The 19,352-nt window shown below is 40.4% G+C and overlaps 1 protein-coding gene across 6 annotated transcripts in view; it reads left to right on the top strand.

Moving 5' to 3' along the window:
• Positions 1–19,352, top strand: part of VAV3 (vav guanine nucleotide exchange factor 3) — a 195,211-nt gene that overhangs the window by 36,472 nt on the left and 139,387 nt on the right. The window contains exon 1 of one of the 6 annotated variants that reach the window (XM_090146211.1): positions 6,049–12,781. The exons of the other annotated variants lie outside the window; for them this stretch is intronic. Coding sequence (XP_090002337.1) covers positions 12,704–12,781 — 78 coding nt within the window. The 5' untranslated portion in view covers positions 6,049–12,703. Of the gene's footprint in view, positions 1–6,048; positions 12,782–19,352 lie in introns of those variants that run through there. 6 annotated transcript variants of the gene reach the window in all.

Consider the following 19,352-nt stretch of genomic DNA (forward strand, 5'->3'; position numbering starts at 1 on the left):
TTGGGATGGAAGCCGAGCCTCGGGGCTTTCGTGGGTTCCAACGCGTTGGGAATGGGACGCCTCGCACCGTTTCGCATCGTCGTGAAACGTGTCAAAATGAGAGTTGCCGTTCACGGCAGAAAAGCTGAGGTGAAAGATACTTCTGTGGGAAGCGTTCTTTGTCCGTGTTTACTCGCGCGTTGTTACTTTTTAATTTCCTTTTCTGGCAACTATGTTTCGCTGCCAACGCATTCTCTGTGTGCACCGTAGGGAGAGAAAAAGTACCAGCTGTAGTTCAGCGGGTTAGGGTGGAAACCTAACCCCCACGCTGCTGTGCTGTATTGGAAGGTGAGATGACTGTCCTGCTGTAGCTGCGTTGGGTCAGAAAGGTGTGAGGGGTGTCCTGGTGTACGTGTGTTAGATTGGAAGGACTTGGTGGCTGTCCTAGTGTAGCTGTGTTGGATTGGAAGCGCGTGATGGATGTCTCAGTGTACTTGTGTTGCACTGGAAGGCTGGGATGACTCTCTTGGTGTTGCTGTGTTGAATCAGAAAGGTGTGATGACTGTCCTGGTGTAGCTGCCTTGGATCTGGTGGGTGTGATGCATCTCCAGGTGTAGTTGTGCTGGGTTAGAAGGGTGAGATGACCGTTCCAATCCAACGCACCATTACACTGGAACAATGTGACGGGTGTCTCTGTAGCTGTGTTGGATGGGAAGGGCACGTTGGGTGTTCTGGCATAGCTGTGTTGGATTGGGAGGACGTGATGGATGTTCTAATGTGCTTGGGAGCTCCAGTGCCTGTTTCAGTTGCGCGTGCAGAGGCAACACACTAACAGCACAGGGAGACGTGTTTCCAAATGGAATGGATTTTGAGAGGTTCTCCTGGGTCTATACCATTCAAGCTCCTTTAGAGACTCAGGCCTTGCTTAACTGTACTAGAGCCCTGCTTCATGTCTTTGTTATAGATGGATGAATCGCTTCTGAACTGACCCATTTTTACTTGAGCTTGAAAAGCTATAAATAATTTCCATATGAACTGTTGCAAGTGGTTTCCTGCCCTACTTAGAGTGGATAAAAATGATAGAAATAGATTTAGTTTTGCTTTAATGAACCAGTAGGGTGTCCTCTTGATATTACATAGTATTATTTGGATTGCTAATTGGTAGAATCAACATTGGTTAGAGGTTTAATGTCATGTGCAAAGACAATCATCAGCTTTATTTTTATTTATGATGAATAAAACCATAGTGGCATGCCTTTGAGTATCAAAATGTTCTGTCTTCCTTGCTTAGGGCTGTTTGAGAATCATTAAGATCCATATTTAGTTCTTTATTTAAAACCATGAAATAGAATTTTAGATCTTGAAGTACTTATAATGTACACTTTGAACTGGAGCTTAATACGTGCAATGTGTGCATGCTGGAACCATTTCCCAGTTAAGAGGAGCCTCCTGTCTGCATCCCTGCTGCACGCTCAGGGCACGTGCACTGCACTGTGCTGCACACTGCCCTTACCAGTGGCGTGTTTCTGCCCTTACCAGTGGCGTGTTTCTGCCCTTACCAGTGGCGTGTTTCTGCCCTTACCAGTGGCGTGTTTCTGCCCTTACCAGTGGCGTGTTTCTGCCCTGTGCTGCTTTCACTCTGAAAATGGGGGGAACTGCTGCTGGATCAAACCTATAGTGGCTAAACCAGCCCTTCTGGTACCATTGCTTTCTGCAAGATCAAGACTGGACTGTCTTAGTGGGGTTGTGTGGGGTTTGATGAAAAGCTTCTTAGATTAGAGGAGGTGGTTTCTTACAGAAAGAATCATTCAGTGAAAATTTCAAAATTGTTATAAACAATGTGATAAATAGAAATCCTGCAAGTTGCTTGTGGTTGGCTGCTACGGTTCTAAAGAATGCCAAGCGTAACTTATGCTGAAGTTTCAGAGGCTGCTAACTTTATGAGAGTGACTTGGAGTCTGCTGAGCTCTGAGTTGTGAGTTTTGTCAAGATAGCATGTGTCAGCATACTGGTGTGTTTGGTGCATTGTAGGATCTCAGACCTCACAGAAACACAAGCTGATTCTCTCTGTACTTGTGAGGCAGTGGTTCAGGGATCTTAGAGGCATGAGCTGCCAGAGCAGGTTGGGCATTAGCATGCAGCCTGTGGTTGTGCAGCCTGCTTGAATGCTGCTGTCTGTACTGCTTAGCTGAGCTGTTTGAACCTCCTGTGGCCCTTATGTATTATCCTCTAAAATAGAGCTACAGTTCCTCTGCTCCATGCTCTGATGTTGTTTTCTGCTGCACAATCTGAGAACAGTCAGGGGATTTTTACTGTGCTTTTTGAGGAATAAAACCAGAGAAAGAGAAGGGTGGAGGTGAAGGGACCTCATGGGAAGCAGATTGCACAGCTTTTGCCTTGGTTTGTGCTGTTTTTGACATCTGTCAGACCTTTCTCAGTGAACCATGTTTTCATGTCTAGTTACGAAGTCTGTCAAAGAAGGAGAAGGTGCATGATGCTGCCCCAGGCAGAGATGGAGTAGCTGCTGGCTCACTGATAACAGAGCCAAGTCTCTTCCTTTCAGCTACATCTTTATTTTTTTTCAGATTGAATGTGGTGGATCAGATGTCAGTAACGCTCATCAGCTCTGCTCAGAAGCTCTTGGTAACCCACTAAAAGCTCCATCAGAAGCTCAGAGGGATTGCAGTTGGTGCTGCCTCCTTAATGCTGCATGCAGAGGCTCCATGCAGTGGGACAGAGTGCTGCTGAGCTGCTGGGGGAGCACCAGGCTGCTTATAGGGGAAGAACAGAAACTCAGGCTGATGCCTGGCATTGCAACACTGGCATGTGCTCAGCCAACTGGCAATGCCTGTGTTTTGTTCTGTGAGCTGCCCAGTATGGGGCCACCTGTGTGTCTTACCACTGACCACTCATTTTCTGTCACAGCTGTTGTTGTGGGCGGTCTGTGTGAGGCATCTGGAAGCTGTGGATTCAGCCCCTCCACCTTCTTGGAGTTGATGCCTGCATAACAGAAGTGTCTCAGTGATTTTAGATTGCAAAACATAGGATTTAGAAGCTATTTGAATGTTGGCTGTTATTGCTAGCGTTTCTCTATGTTTATGACGACGAGCCTGGTTACTTCAATCTGTCCTTAGAAGAATAGGTGCAGATTCAGTAACTCACGTGGAGAGCAAGCCTCAGGTGTGGAAGTACAAAACTCATCTGCAGCAAGAACAGTGGTGCTGCGTTTTGCTAACCAGTTTCCCATCTCCTGCAGCTGAATGCTGCCTGCTTTTGTCTGAGTGCTGGGTCACTTTTGGAAAAAACTGCATGTGGGCTCTGTATGGGAATGGCAACAGCTGGGCTCAGGGACTTCCATGTCCAGGTGTTTTTACTGTGACTGAGAAGAACAGTGGTGTCGGCCGGAGTTAGAACTCTCATGTCAATCCAAACCCGTTTCCCTGTTTGACCTCTCAAGTGCTGGCAGCATCACTTGTCACTTTCATCCCGTGCATGTAATCAGAAAAGGAGATTGTGTAGACAGATCTCATAGATATCTTTTGGACCTTAAAGCCAATTGTATGAGGGTCCGATTCAGACCTGATAGATGGCAGTGCTTTCCTTTCTGGGGCTGTGCGAGGTCTTGCTGCAGGCACACACTCTCTCGTGTGAAAAAGGTTAAACAGCTGCCAGGGAGGGAGCTGGAAGAGGCACTGCGCTCAGTGCACTGTGGAGATGTGGCAGGCGTGCTGGTGTGGGGCAGCCTCCTCCTGAAGCGTGGTGCTGATGCTGAAGGATGGAGTGGTGTGCATTGGCATCTCTCTGGCAGCCATTCCTCAAAGCTGTTTGCTTTGCTAACATGGGTTGGGACAAATAAAGAAAATAGATGTGATCCGTAACAGAGAGTACTAATCCTAATGTTTAATCTTGATCATAAAAGAACTTGAATAATTTATCATCAGAAATATAAAACCCTAACCAGCGGATTACAATGGATTTGTAGAAGATGTCATCTGTTTAATGCTTATCTTTTGTCTTTAATACTTTGCAAGCTACTTTTGAAATGATTTTTGCAAGGCATTTAGTTAACTTGCAAGAGATTGCTAAACAGGAAAGCTGCACTTAATGCAATACTGGCATGGAAGTTCACCAAAGGAGATGTTGACATAGATTAGATATTAAAAATAACAACTTCCTATTATTCTAATAAAAATAAACAAAATAATCCTCAGTTTATATTAAAGTTCCAATATTCTCTACTTTTAGAGAGTTGTTCTTCTTTGGTGTGACTGTGCAGTCTGAGGATGTTCATTATCTTTGTTGTCCCCATGATGTTTTTGGGTGGTATCTGAGCTTTCTTGGAGGAGCTTCCTGTCCTTGCTGAGGGTGTCCAGGAAACCACAGGATGTGGGTATAGCAGGAGACATGGCTCTGCTTCACATCTTGGTTAAGAGGGTTGTGAAGTCGTGTACTCATTGGTACTTCAGCCCACTACATATCTAACAAATTTAACCTTATTTTAGTGATTCTTCTAAATGAAAACTATTGTATTTATAAAGGATGTGTAACAGTTGCTCTGAAAGTAATACCTTCTATATTATTATGTTGGCTCACAATGTCAAAGACATTGTTGGTGGTATGGCAGTAGAGGTTGAAATTTCCCACCAATATTCCATTTCATTTTGTTACCACGTGACAGATGGCAGCAGAGGGGCAGTCATTGAATTCCTCCATGTGTAAAAATGGCACCCACTGACATTCATCAATGCTTGCTGAATGTTTATGGAGACCAAACTGTAGGTGTGAGCACAGTGAGGTGGTGGGTGGTGCATTTCAGCGGTGGTGACAGTGAAAGTGAGTCACTTCTGCTGGTGCAGTTTGTTACAAGCACAGCATGCAGGTTCTTGTTCATCACTGGTGAAAATGCACAGCAATCTATGTTGAAAAATAGTGTTTATAGCTGAGGATTTGCTCTATCCGATAGTGTTATTGTGCTCTTTGTAGTTTCCATGGAAATCAATAGAAGATGTTGCTTCTGGTGCAACCAACATATTTATCCATATATATCTGCAAATATGCTGTGTATACATATATATGTATCTTCTACATGTTTGACTTTGTAAAATATTTTGAACAAACATTTCTTCAAAGCAAAACCTTAATGTGACCCCTGTTTTTATCTAAGAAAAGCAGCTGACAAAAAACAAGTGACTCAGTTTTTGTATGTAGGTAATTCTGCTTACCTTAGGATGGAGACAGTAATTTTTGAAAACTTTTTGGTTCTGGTTTTTTGGTTCTGGTTTCTGATTATTTTTGGTTGAGGAGGGAAGACTGCAGTTATGCTATATTTATATTGCAAAGTTTATTTACGTGCTATGTTTATCGTACAGTTATTAAATGCAGCCAGTGTATCTTGCCAAGAACTGCCTAAAATGTCACCTCTTGCACAAAGCCTTAGTGTGCTGGAAGCTGTATAATGCAGTGACAGGAAAAAATGTTAGTGCTGGTTTTCACAGAGGCCACAGTGTTCATCTGCTGTGGATAGTTTAACTTAGTGACTGTGCGTGGTGTGCTACTCTGTCACGTGGGAGAAGCCAAGCTATTTCCTGATCCTCATCTGACAGAGGTGGGAGACCTATGGCATTGGTCAGCTGAAAAGATTGTTTGTGGGAAGGAAAGAATGAACATCTGAATTCTCAGAAAGGAAATGCATCTTCCAGTTGTTTCCTCATACTAGTGTGAACTGGAAGGAAAGGTCAGGAGAAGCTGAGAGATGGATCAATAAGTGTATCAGCAAGTGAGATGCTTTAGGATTTTGAGAGGGCTGGAAAAAGCATTTGAGATTTATAGCAGGATAAGTACAGGAAAGCAGTGTTGGCTATGCCATGCTATTCTGTAACAATAATGGTGCCCCCCTGGGTCTGCCATGTCCGGGGGCTTGTTCCCAGGCTGTGGCACTGCACATAGGTCTGGCTTTGTGCTGTTTGTTTGTGGGTGACATAGAGGATTGTGTATTTCTCACCCTCATCCTATCTCCATCTCCTGTGAAGATAAAAGAATTGATTAAATCTGGGCATAAAGAACAAATTGCAAGTGTAAGGAAGGAAATGCAGAGGGATAGCAGGGAAGGGCTCAAGGTGAGATGCAAGGTAACTTGGCACTGCTGGGGACATGGCAAGGCATGGCATGGCTGAGTGTGGGCATGGCTGCTGCTAGGCCCTGGGTGGGCTAATGGGAACCAGTGAGCTGGGAATGGGAAGGGCTTACAGGACCCAGACTTGCATGATGAAAAGGGGGGCAGGGCAGGAGAACACTAGGTGCTGCTGGAAAGGCACAGGGTAGCAGGCCAAACCAGGCTGGGTGGGATGAGAACCTGTCACTGCAGGACAGCTGGGCTCACAGCCTGAGCTGTGTTGTGGGCAGGAGCTCCTGGTTTGTACCTGGTGTTGTGTGGGATCCCCCTCTACGAAGGAGGGTGCATTGGCTTAACGTCATTGATAATTCTATCTTCAGGAAGTTTAAGGTGGCAGGCTTTCAAACTCACTCCTCCCTGTACTAAGTTTGTATCTGTAGTTCTCCAACAAACAAGCAAAAGAAAATTGACAACCCTTTTCTCCACTGAAGATCTTCAGTTATTTTCTTCTCCTCCTTGTTGCTCTAAGCATCACAGAGCTTCTATATTATTCCACAATGTTCTGTAACAACGTTTTCTACTACTCTACACTGTGTTATTTCAGTATTTTAAAAATGGTTTCACAAGAGAAGTCTAAGTTGATGTATGCTTTGGTGAATTGGCTATTTATCTTTTTCTCTGTTCTCCAGTTGACCCAGCATCATCTGGAGCTGCTTTCTTTGCTCTCGCTTTACTTTGATAAGCCAAGTTTGAAACTTGAGGCACTGTGAAATAGTTGCTGAGTATTAATGTATAAACTGGCATCTGAATTGCTATCTTAATAGACATGTTTTGAATTTGTATATTTAGGAGAAAGATGGTCCCCCAAGGATCAGTGAGTACTGTTGGTTCCAATTCAATCCGTTGTCAAGTGGGAACATGTACTTCAGATAAGTATCTGTCAATGACTCTTTCCTTCATCCTGTATTATATGACAGTGGTGAATGTCTTGGTAACATGAAGCAGTGAAGGACTGCTAATAGGATATTTGATTCTTTGGATATTCAGAACGTGAAACTTCAGTCACACATTGTGTAATATAGTGGCACCGTAGCAATTGATATGAATGCTGCTCACGTGGCATTTAATGCACTTGCAGACCTACAGGTATAGACAAAAGTAATTGGGGAAAATTACATCTGACTATCTTGTTATACAAAATAATTATTTTGGACCTGCAAATTACCTTTACATTAAATCAGAATTTCATTTTAATTTGATTAGTAGGGATTTGGTATAGTATGTCACTGCCTGTGGTTTCACTAGTTTTATCCATCTAAAAATCATGTGTAAGGTACTTTAGATTATATAGGAAACATAATATCATTGCCTTGTAAAAATAAATAAAATATGTATTTAAAATTGTTGCTGTAATAACACATTTTCTGGAAAACCAAAAGCATATTTAAAGCACATTTTGAAGTGGCAAAGCTTGTCAGGACAGGAGGGTTTTTATTGCAAAATCCTTAGTGCTATCAAATTTGTCTATTCTTTGAGTTATACAAGGCGATATATTGTGCAGTCTATTCTTAGGATATCTTGTATCATAGGTTTTTATGATCATATTACTTTAACATGAATAGAAGACTTACGGTCAACTACAGCAGAAGCTTGGTCCTTGAAAAATGACTGTAAAAGAAGCTTTGCTATCATGTAAGAAATTAGATGATAAAACAAAACTGCTCATGCTCTAAATAAATTTAGTAATGATGATGACATCCTCATAGCCTCAATTTCTTGTGTTTTGTTTGCATTCTGTACATAAATTATACTTAAATACTAGAGTGATGAACTTCACATTCCCTCCAACTGTTACTTTACGTAGCAGTGGTACCTTGTCAGTTAAGGATGGTCTTATTTTTCTTTCTGAATTCCTGGGGATCACTGAGTGAATCTATGTGATTTCCAGCACAGAGTTGCTTATATGTAGGTGGAAGACCATACTGTCACTTCAGTAACATACTGAGCAGGTTTTGGTTATCTTTGGATAGAGCTACAATCATGATGCAGTTCTACTATGGGAACTGTAACTCAAAGTAAGCACTTACCATCCTACTCATTTCTGTGGGATTTAGCTCCAGCTTGCAATTTATTGTTTCTGGAGAACAAGTGGAAAATAGAGAATTGCAGGGAATGTTTACTGCTGTTGCTTGTAGCTCTGTCTTCTGCTTGAAGACTGAGAATTTCAAGTGCTGTTGCATACTGCTGCCTTTGGGTCCGTGGCTGTTTGCTATCTTTTTGTTGGGAAGGAATTTCTGGCAAGCTTTAAAAACCTAGCTTGTGTTTAAGCACATATTTTGAAAATGTCCTCGTGCTGTTTTGAGGCTGAAGATCTGTACCAGTTTTGCTCAACATCACCAAGCTATATGAAGAAACTTTTAAGTTACAGTTTCTTTCAGTGATTTACCCTCTGGAAAGAGGGAGGCAGTATTTCAGGTTGCATAAAGTACTTTTCTGAACTGATAGTTGCTTATCTCAAAGTATTTTTTTTAAAAAAATTCTACTGAACTTTCATTTCCCACCTGCTTTTTCTTGTGTCTCATTTGGTGTGGATCTCTCTTCAGTTTTGGGAAGCTTGGTGTGAAGCAGTGGTTTGTAGGCCACTTGGGAATCCAGTTAATTTGCATGATCGATGCATTCTTCTATGAGAAATCAGGTTTTTGTTGCCTGTAAAGGCCCATAGTTGATCGTGTTATGCCACGAGCACAAGGCTTTAGCAATAGTAAATGGAAAGTTAATTGTTATTTAGTGTTAAAAATACCAATTAAGAAATACTAAAAAAAAAAAACAAAAACAAAAAGAAAAAACAAACAAACAAAAAAAGCAGCTCTATTAGCTGTGTGGGAGATTGACAGTGACATTGCACTTTGGTATGGACTTTCTTTCCATCTCAGAACTCTTTTGCCATTTCCATGCCGCAGGAGCACAGGATAGGAGAATCATTCCCTAAAACTTAAAAACACATCAGATTTTGTAACTCATCTTGCAGGGCCACAGTCAGATTTGCAGAACTACTCATTTTTGAAATGTGACTCCATTGTATTGTATCTCTTTTATGCAGTATTCTAGTGAGGAATAGTGGTTTCATTTAATTTTGTTTGTCAAATTAGTGATGGAGCAGTTAGACAAGAAAATTAAACCTCCAAGTTTTGCAGGAATTCTTGGGAGATGTTCTTTAAACTATTTGGAAAAGAAATATGCTATTTAGTTTCTCCTGTTTCATGCTGAATATTGTTGGAGTTTGACCTCAGAATTTGGTGTTTCAATCAAGTTGTGTTAAAGTTTAATGAACTAAAACATACCTTTTATCCTGATTTGAAATAGTGTAGGTTTTGAAATGTTGTGATATCCTGTAGGATATACCATTTTCCCGTCAGCTCTGCTAGTGACTGCCTCTCTTCATTTTCCTTTATTTCTCAAATTTTCCTACTGACTTAGATGGCTTGTTTTCATTTTTTTGTGTCTGGGAACCCAGACGACTCTGTGATTAGTGAGAGCTGTTGCTCTGACAGCTGTGGGCTTTGGGGGAGTAGGTTTTTTTTTTTTTTCCTCTTCTTGTGTCTACTTCTCCTTCGTTTTGAGTCACCCCAGTTCTGCAGCTTATTCTGTCCTCTCCACCCACATCCAGAGCTACGTTACTTTCACCTTCACTTGCCTTGCTACCACCCACCCTGGTATTTTTCTCTCTTTCTGGTGCATCTGTTTCCTCATTAACTTGTTTCCTGATGATCTTTCTTCTTTCAGCTGTTTTCCCTGCCCTGTTGTCCTGTTGGCCTTCTCTCTCCACAGATCTGGAATCTGTTTCCTTATGTGGATGAGTGATCTGCAGATGCTGCTTCCCATATGGGTGCAAGTGCTGGGCAGGGAGCTCCAGTGGGAGCCATACTTGTAGGAGCAGATAATGTGTGCTTTTTAAGTATCTAAGCTGCACTTGATCAGAAATCTTGTGTTGTGATGATTTAAGCTGCTTTTCAGTGATTAATTGTCATAAATGACTTTTTTTATTTGATTTCTGCCTGTCCCACCAAACTCTGGAGATGCGTGCCACTGCGGCAGTGCTTGAGCAATCTTTTTTTTCTGGGGCTATGTCCTGTGGGAGCAGTTGCAGATGGGAATGATAGTTATTTTTAACTGCTTTTTTTTTTTTTTCAGATTGATTTTCTGTGTTGCTTGCGAGGCAGAAACTGCCAGCACACTTAGGCTGCAGTTCCCTCAGGCTGGACACCCATCTCCATCATTTCGTTCCCTTTTCCCCTGAGTTCAACTTGCTTTTTAGTGTCTGATAGACTTGAAATTTTATTTCTTCTTCACAGTCTGGAGGTGAGAAAAATAAATAGTAGAAAATAGTTTGGGAATTTAAATTACCCATCTTTTGGCTGAGGATGGATATTGGAACTGGTTGCCTAGAGAGATGTTGGAGTCACCATTCTTGGAGGTTTTCAAGAAAAGGGTAGATGTCACACTGAATGACATGGTTTAGAGCACTGATGAGCATGCGCTGATGGCTGGACTAGATGATCTTAATGGTCTTTTCAACTGAAATGCTTTTATGATTATATGAGTTTCTGACCTGCTAGAAGACTTCCTTTGGATTTTGTCCATGAGGGACTACCATCAGAGCTAATGCAAATCTTAAGTCAGAATACAGATATCAGGTTAGATGGAAAGTTAAAAAGTAATGTATTGGAGATCACTTACAGAATCTTAGTTACTTTATTCAGGCTATAGCTTGTTTCTTCATGTCTAAAGTTTTAGTCTTTTCCTTTCTTAGATTGGATGCTTCCATAATAGTTCCTGGTGCTACAGGCAGAGGAAGTGTCCATCCCTACTGGGCCCTCCACCAAAGACTGGAATTGACAGCTCTGTAGGATCAAGCCATAAGTTGTTAATTATTGGGAACAAGCATCTCGTGTCTTGATTTGCTCCCACTATTCCATTATTTTTTTCTTTGTGAATGTGAAACAGTTCAACACTACCATGTGTTGTGAGTTAACACAGGTTCTGATGGGACTAAAATCAAATGTTTTCATGCAGTTCCTGATCCAAGAGACAGCGTGTATTTGAAGAATAATTATTGTGACATTCAGCTTGATGTCCTGGCTGATTTTATGGTTTCATATCATTTGAAGCCCTAGAGCAACTTCGAACTTTGTTTTGTGATGAGAAAACTTAATCCAGCTCAGTGACTGTGGGCTTCAGTACTGGGTCCTTCGTAACTTCAGAATGGTTTCCCTCACATGCTCTTCTAGAAATGATCCATGCTGCTGGGAAGGAGGTGGTTTTTGCTTAGCTTTCTATCATTCAAGTTTTCCACTGTGAAATTTGGCCCATTCCTTTATGCTTCCTTCAACCTTATATTAAACTTCTTGTAGCGGTAAGTGAATATTAACAGTAGAGTTTCCTCTATTGTAGTACTTGCTAGTAGTCATATTTATTTCCAGCCATTGTCATGTCTCTGTATTCACCTATGGAAGTTCTTTGTTTTCTAAGTCACACCCTGCAAGGGATGGTAGTGACCGTGCCTGCTTTCTTGTCTTGGGGGGAGGCTGTCCCTCCTGTCACCTACCCTTTGGTGTGGTCAACTGAGTTCCTGATGCTGCCTCTGTTGGGTCTTCTCACTGGATACTGGGTTTATGTTGGATACTCTTCTTCTGTAAAGAGTTGTGTTGGGAGGGGGCTATGATTCTGTGAAGGTGTTTTTGTAAATCGGGAAGTAAAGCTGTGTCTTGGTCTGTACCTGAGAGGTTTTTTTTCCTTAAATTATTCATTAAAAGTTTGCTAATGCCCAAAGGAAGAAGTAAACTAAAGAACTTGAGTGACTACAGATTGACTGAAAAGAAGATGCATGATGATGAAATTCAAGGGTTTTTTTTTTTTTTTTGGTCAGCATTAGAAAAATTGTTTGGAGCATGTCTACTCCCTTGGTATTACTGATCATGCTGTTTGTCTGCTTTAGGAGAATTTGAAACCTTCTTTGGAAATAGAAATCTTCCAAGAATTGTAAGGAGGAAATAAATGAATGGCAGTTGTTTAATTTTTTTCTGGCTGGCATTGAAGTGGGTATGATTTCTTTTAATCATGAAATTTCATGTTTTCAAAACAATGATGTCTGACCAAAAAGAGAAGTGATTTCCATGTTGTTGCGTTAGGAGGTCTTTGAGGTTGAAAACTGTTTCTTGCTGGGTAGGTGTAGTGATTTACAAAAATGAAATTGTCACGTTTTCCATTTTATTGCTTACATAAATAAATATTGCCTCTAATATCCAGTTGTTTTTACTTGCATTTTTAGTTCAATTCTGTTGCGTTTCCTGACTGGTGTTGCTGCCATAAATGTGTGGGTAGATGAGATCTGCATGTCTGAACAGAGTGTAAAATATGGACAGTCTGTAAGTTCTCCTGTTGCCCTTAGAGAGTAACTGTCTGCAAATTGCAGAGAATGGACTTAAAGCAAATACAGTTTGCATTGTCTGTTGCTGGCAGCATGTAAATTCAACAGTTTCCTCATGTGTTGAGGTAACTCATTTCTCTTGCCCTAGGAAGGGTGTTGGAGCAGGTGGTGAAGCTCTGTGCAGGATGCTGTGGCTCCACTGGGGTGGCCACAGGCTGGTGATGGAACTGGACCTGGGTTTTGGCAGACTCATGAGTCACCTGGTAAGGATCAGACAGCTTGGTCAGTTGTGTGTGGTACAGCCTTCCCTAGAGGGGAATACTGAGTCACAGCCTTGTGAGTTTCCAGTCTCTGGTGCAGAAAATACCCAAGTAGTTGCTCTTGTGGTTTCATTTAGTAATGAATGAGTTGTGCAGAAATTAAATAATTAAGATGTATAGTTCAGGTCGCTACTGCATGCTGACTTGTGATCTATATATATATATATACATATTTTTCTTTTGTGCAAGCACGCTTCAAGGAGGATATCATTGTCACAAGTAGGGAAATGCTAGTTTCTGAAAGCAGCAATTAGGGTGTCCACTGAAAACAGTGAATGTAGCTGTAAAGCTGGTTGCAAGGGTCTGTTCCAATTGCCTTGCTTCCTTATTATCCTGCCTGTGTTTCGCATAACCTCACTTCTGATCCATTCAAAATTATGTTGCTAAATCTTTTTTCTGTCTAGTTTTTCATGGTATGCAACAAATAGAACAATTTTTTCTCTTGCTACAAGACTACATGCTGTCGTTCTGCTTATCTGACTTAAGAGGAAAGACTCAGCCTTGCACTGTGTTATCATGTCTGCTAGTCTGAAAATAACTCTTATTCCCCCTGTGCTGAGAACTATTTCCACGCAGAGGCAGAAGAAAATCTGTCATTGTTACAAAATCCTAGTTACCAACTGCATATATATTGATTTGGTTGTGCTTTCTAATCTCCACCTGCTTTATTATCACACCAAACTACTGTGCTTTTCAGAAGATAGGTGCTTGTGCAGGATCCCACAGTGTTTTATTTAGGTTTCACTGTATTACTAGACTACTCGGTAGAACAGGACAGCACTGAACAACCCAATGTAAGCCTAGGCTTTCTACGCATTCTTACAGCTTAGCTCCAGTGCTTGTATTCAGTGTTATGTAAATGGAAAACATCCTGAAGAATCACTTGTTCTTATGCCTGTTCAGAAGTCTGAAAGTATGTTAAGCAGCTGCTTGTTTTGGTTCTGAATGTGTTCTTCTGTATAATAGCTTTAAAGAAAATATTTGCCTACAACTTGCAGGCAGGCAAATGCTTTTACTGGCTCTACACTATGGTGCTATGTTTTCCTTTTTGTATGCATCAGTACCAAAACTAGTGATAGGTTACTGCTTATGCAATTTTTTTTAGCCATGACAGGAGTGATTTTTGGTTTTCAAGTAGTCCTGTGCAGGTAGGCAACATCTTGCTTTGATGTGTGCGCTTTATAAACTTAATTTTTGTGGACAATGTTAAATTTAGGATGATAGGAATGCTTCTAAAAAGAAATGAGTTAAATTCTGCATCTTCTTAGCTTACATTGCTGCTAGAGTAATAAATAAATTAGTTCTATTTTTTATAGCCAGACTATGACTTTAATAGGCTTAATTCAATGAATACAGTAGGTAGTCTTCAGCTCCTTCACTGAGTTCAGGGACCAGTAGTGTACCTCCTGGGGATTTCCTACAGTTGTGGCTTCCAGGTCCTGCCTTGGGGAAACTTGGAGAAAGTTTCCAGTCCTCATCTGTATTTTGTGAGTTTGAAAGGTCCTGGAGCTCCATGCTTCTTTCTGTAAAAGGCTCATCTCCTGGATTTCATGTGCTGAGGACTGAATCTTCAGTTATGATGATGAGTTTTGTGTTCAGCCTTGACTGTGTGTTGATTATCATGAGCTATTGGAAACAGCCAACTACATTACAATGACTTACAAAAAATAAAAAAATTCTGAGTTGAATTGGAGGAAAAATTCAATGACTATCCTTAAGACTCAGCATGCAGTATGGCCTGGTAATGCAGGCTGTTCCCCAGCACTGATGGTAGGGTAGCAAATAGCTTGGGAAATGAGAGTCCAGACAATGCTAGATGGCTCTCTGTTGTAACCTAGTGTTTATTCACCACTTGATTGGTTTAGGTGTTTTGTGTGCTTGGATTTTAATTAAAAAAAAAAATATATATATATTTTCATAAATATCTTTCTTAATGAATCCATGTTCATGGTTACATTTTACTTTGTGAGATGCCAAAGTGGCATCTTTTGAAATCAAGTTTTGGATGATTCATGGGTATGTACTTCAAGGGCTGCAAAGGCAATATATTGGTATGATTCAGTGGAGACATCAAATGGGCCAAGTGCAGAAGTGACAGTTGAATTTCCACGATAATTCACTCATTTCCCTCTGCTGAGGCTGATAATTCATACCAGTGGAAGTAAGTGTTCATGTGACTTGAACACATTTCCCATATGAGTTCAGGTTGCTTCAGTGATCCATTTTGGCAAGCAGCTGGGTTGAGCAAATGCAGCTTTTTAGACAGTGAAGACTTATGCCAGTACTTGGCTGAAACATGTCAAGTTTACCTCTTGCTGTTTATCAGCATCCTTAGGAAAGGAAACCTGAAGCTTTATAAATAGTCGAAATATTTTCAGCGTTGCTGGTAGTACAACTTGATTTAAAATTAATCATTGTGACGCTTTGAATTCCTTAATTAAGAAGATTGCTTGTCACTGATGAAGGGGAAGAGAGTTTGCCTAGCACTGGCTGGACTAGAGAATGGCTGTGTGAGAAACAGTTGCAAGTACAGAAGCATTAGACTTGTATTTTAATTGATTTCTACTGCAGAGTATTTTTGGAAGCCTGAGAACTGTGTGTGTGTCCTATTGATGTTGAAATCACAAGAATTGCAGTTATTGATCAAACCCTTGTTTCATCTAGCTCTGTATCTTATGGTCATCTAGACAAGATTCTTCACAGCAGCAGTCTGTTTTGGTGAGGATGTGGCACCTGAAGAATTGAGCAAATTTTATTTGTGTCCACTTGTTTTGTGCTCTGAACATTTGCTATACCATTATGCATCACAGCTTATTATGCCATTGTGATCTTCTGCATAATCCACAGTTACTGAGTTGTGGCCTTTTGCTTTAAAAAGGATGTAAGAAAATGAGAAAGGTGTGGAGGAGGACAATAGGGTTTTTCAAAGCTATCATATGCTTTCTGGTGAAGAACAGCTCCACAGAGAAGGAAAGATTTTTCAGCTTGGGAAAGAGGCATTGTAGGAGGAGGTCATGATAGAAGCCTGAGGAAGGAAAATTTTTGCTTATCCTCCTGGAGGGTTATCCAGTGCAAGTGGTGGGTAGCAGACTCAGAGTAAGTTGCTTTGTCTTACTGAGTTATGAAGTGTGGTCTGCTAGATCTTCTTAAACTTCAAATTGTGGTCTATGTATTGGCTTTTAAGTATTTCAGAAAAGCTTTGTCATTAACGCTGCAAGTGTTTTTTAAAGCTCATCTGAAGTAATGCAGTACTGTAAAAGATCAGATCGATTAAGTCAGTCACAGAAATCACCCAAATGAGTTTTGTTCTCTGAAAAACTTGCAGTGTTGTATAAAATAAAGTATCAGAGCTTTAGATCATTTATTTATTTATGGAATAAATGGCATCATACTTTTCTTTCCAATTTTAGGTTGAAATAAAGATGTATTTTACTTAGTGCAGATTGTGAAGGTCCTGGGAGTGACACTCCATGCTTGAGAACTCATTCTTGGAAGCAGTGTTGCTAGTTAAACATGCGGTCTGTTAAACACAGTTGTGTGCTTAAATCTCCTTGACAGACAAAATAAATTGTTGAGTAGTGCTTCCGCTTTTTAAAACTGCTCTACCTGCTCGGTGTTATCTTGAAGAGAGTTGCTCTCCTCAGACTTCCCACTTTCCTGTTGTGATCAGTTAAGTCTCATCTGGTGTATGATGACTCAAGTGGCAAGTTCTCTTGCAGTTCCGTGAGGTCTGGGTGAAGGGCCCTGTGCTTCCATGTGCTGGGGAAGGGATTGGGAAAGCTGGCAAGTAAAGGCAAGCTCTGCTGATGACTGCATCTCTGCTGATGATTGCATCTCTGCTCCCACCTCAGAGCAGCTGCACAGGGGCTTGAAGGTTGTGGCTCTTTTGTATTTTTCCCAAAATCTTTTGCCTTCTGGAGGGAGGGAAGAAATGAGACCTGCAGAGCCCAAAGGGTAAAGCGGTTTTCCTTTCTGATGCAATTTGATTTTTTTAGTCGTAAGAGTAGCTCAATCTTGGTCCCAGTCTTGGCTCAAGAGTGAGACTTGAGGCACTGGTATGGTACAACAGTCTGTAACATCTTTGCTTGGGGGTAGAAGTACAGATGGTGCATGTGATGCCTGTTAGATGAATGAGGTTACATGTTCAGCTGCACTCTAACCTGGCTCATCTTATTTCACTACTGAGCAGAAAAGGATGATGTACTTGGTGCCCGTTGCTCTGTCTGATAATTACATGAGAATCTAGGAACAGTAAAACCAACTCTGGGTTTGCTTTTAATAGGTAATGTTGTTAGCGGAAAATGATTGACTGCTAAGGTTGCAAAGGTATCTGAATTTGTCAGCATGATAAGTAAAATGGAGCTCCATGCAAAGATATTATAAGTTTGATAAAGTTGAGAGCTTTCTGTTTTCTTCCTCAACTTTTGAGATTGAAACTTTTGGCCATCAGTGCAATAAAGATGACATTTGGTGCTGCAACAATGTATTAAATCTGCAGAGAATATCACAATATCTAAAAGAAAAAAGAAATATAGGTAGTATTCACAGTGTCTACTGAGTTTTTACTTCCAATCCTGCAAATTTACTGCTGGAGTTTGTCAGACATGCCTATTCCCACAGGTTTATGGTTTGGGCTTCTGGCCTTTGCTATTCTACTTACTGAGATGGCAATCCCTGAGAAGTGCTCACCAAGTGTGTTTGAAAAACCTGTCCTTACTGTAGGGAGCAGCCAATATACGCTGCACACCTGACATGGCACACTAGCAAAAATATAACAGTGGATTTTTAAAAGAGAGGACAACAATGTTCTTATTGAGTAATTGGTAGAGAGATTAACTACATCTTGCTAGATCATGCTAGGAGTTAATTCCATTATCATAAGAGCCTGGAAAATATTACTCATACAATTCAAGAAAGCATTTACAATGTTGCAGGATTCATGTGTGTTAACACTTATGAATGAAAGTGAGAATGTTGCTCTTTTATGCTGGAAATCACAGACCTAGTACATGAGCAATATGATCCACAGATAAGAAATAGAAGCATGTAGGAGTTATTAGGACTAGATTTAAATGTAACAGATGCCTACTAAGCCTTAAAGTGTTCTATTGTGTTGAATTTCCATGCAGGCTTGAATGTTTTGTTCTTAAAATTGTAAAAAAAATAACGGTTGAATCTGTGTTATTTATAGAAAGTTTGGAGACTGTAGTTGAAGAAGAATGAGCAAGTACAGATTAGTTTTAAAATTATTTAAAAAAAAATCTAATGAGCCTCCACAGAGGAATGCAGTGGCTGGAATCTAGGTTTGGCATTGTAGGAAAGTCCAGGACATTAGAACATGACTTCCCTAGTGTAGATTAAGTTTGGATGATGAATTCAATGGGGCTTACTTTAGGCTGGGGGAAGGCACTGGAAAAGGGATTGTAATTCCAATAAGGAGCTGAATCGAACTATGGATCTTAAATGCAAATTTTGTATGAAAGTCTTCTGCTGCATCTCCTAACAATAGAGACTTGTAAAAGTAAAACATGGTCATGAATGAATGACATGAAAATGCAATGGAAGCAGTATCTTAGTGTGCCAGGCTAGCAGTATGAAACGTGTTGGGTGTTCTTTGTAGCAGTGTGAAGATCTCTGTAGCTGGAAGAATCTCTGTGGTTTGAGTGTAGGTATAATTTTCTTTTTTTTTTTACGCTGGTCATGAAAGAATAGGTGCTAATTTCTTTGAAATTGTCCATTTGTTTTGTAGGTTTAATGTGTCAAGTAGGCTGTAGCTTTTAGATATTTTTTTTAATTCCTGTATATGTTTAGATACTCTATGTAGGTAATAGTTTTGAGGTTTTTCCAACTATAGAGCAGTTTGATGCAACTGCTAGTGTTTTATTAACAAAGCTGAAATTTGAATGATTAGAAACTCTGTGTTAGAACTGATGAAAACGAATCTTAGAAGAAAAATCAGTGTCTTTCACACTTCTACTCTTTACAGAAGCATTTTCCTTGTCAGGGTTGTAAATACAGTTCATGGTGACCACTGTCTCACTGTAAATGGCAGCTTTATAAATAGTTTTGCCCGAAGCATTTTGATACCCAAATGTTAACATATTATTCCCTTGTGTTAGACTTGCTTGATGTTTTCCCATGATTTAAACATGAAACAAATCTTGAATTAGTTACGTTGTTTTTCTCACTGGATCTTTCTATTAGCCTATTTTGATTTTTTTTTTTTTTTCCTTTTAACCTTTGTTTCACTGTCTCTCTTCCTTTGCTGTTCCATTTCCTGTTGTCCTCTTTTCACTTCCTTTCTTCTGTTTTCTTCCTATTCTTCCTCTTCTCAGGGCTGTGTTCCCTGTTCCCTTTGTATTGCTTTTTGCAGGGATGCAGCTTCAGGAGGTAAGATGGATTAGGGCTAGTCATTTGAAAAGGTAACTAAGCACAGGAACCTCTTAGCTAATCTGTGTGCACTTTGCATACTTAATATGTTGTTGTAATTACTGTTTTTTTTGTTGAGATACTG

This window comes from Phasianus colchicus, chromosome 9 (genome assembly GCF_987193195.1).
Source record: "Phasianus colchicus chromosome 9, bPhaCol1.hap1.1, whole genome shotgun sequence".
NCBI classification, from domain to species: domain Eukaryota; kingdom Metazoa; phylum Chordata; class Aves; order Galliformes; family Phasianidae; genus Phasianus; species Phasianus colchicus.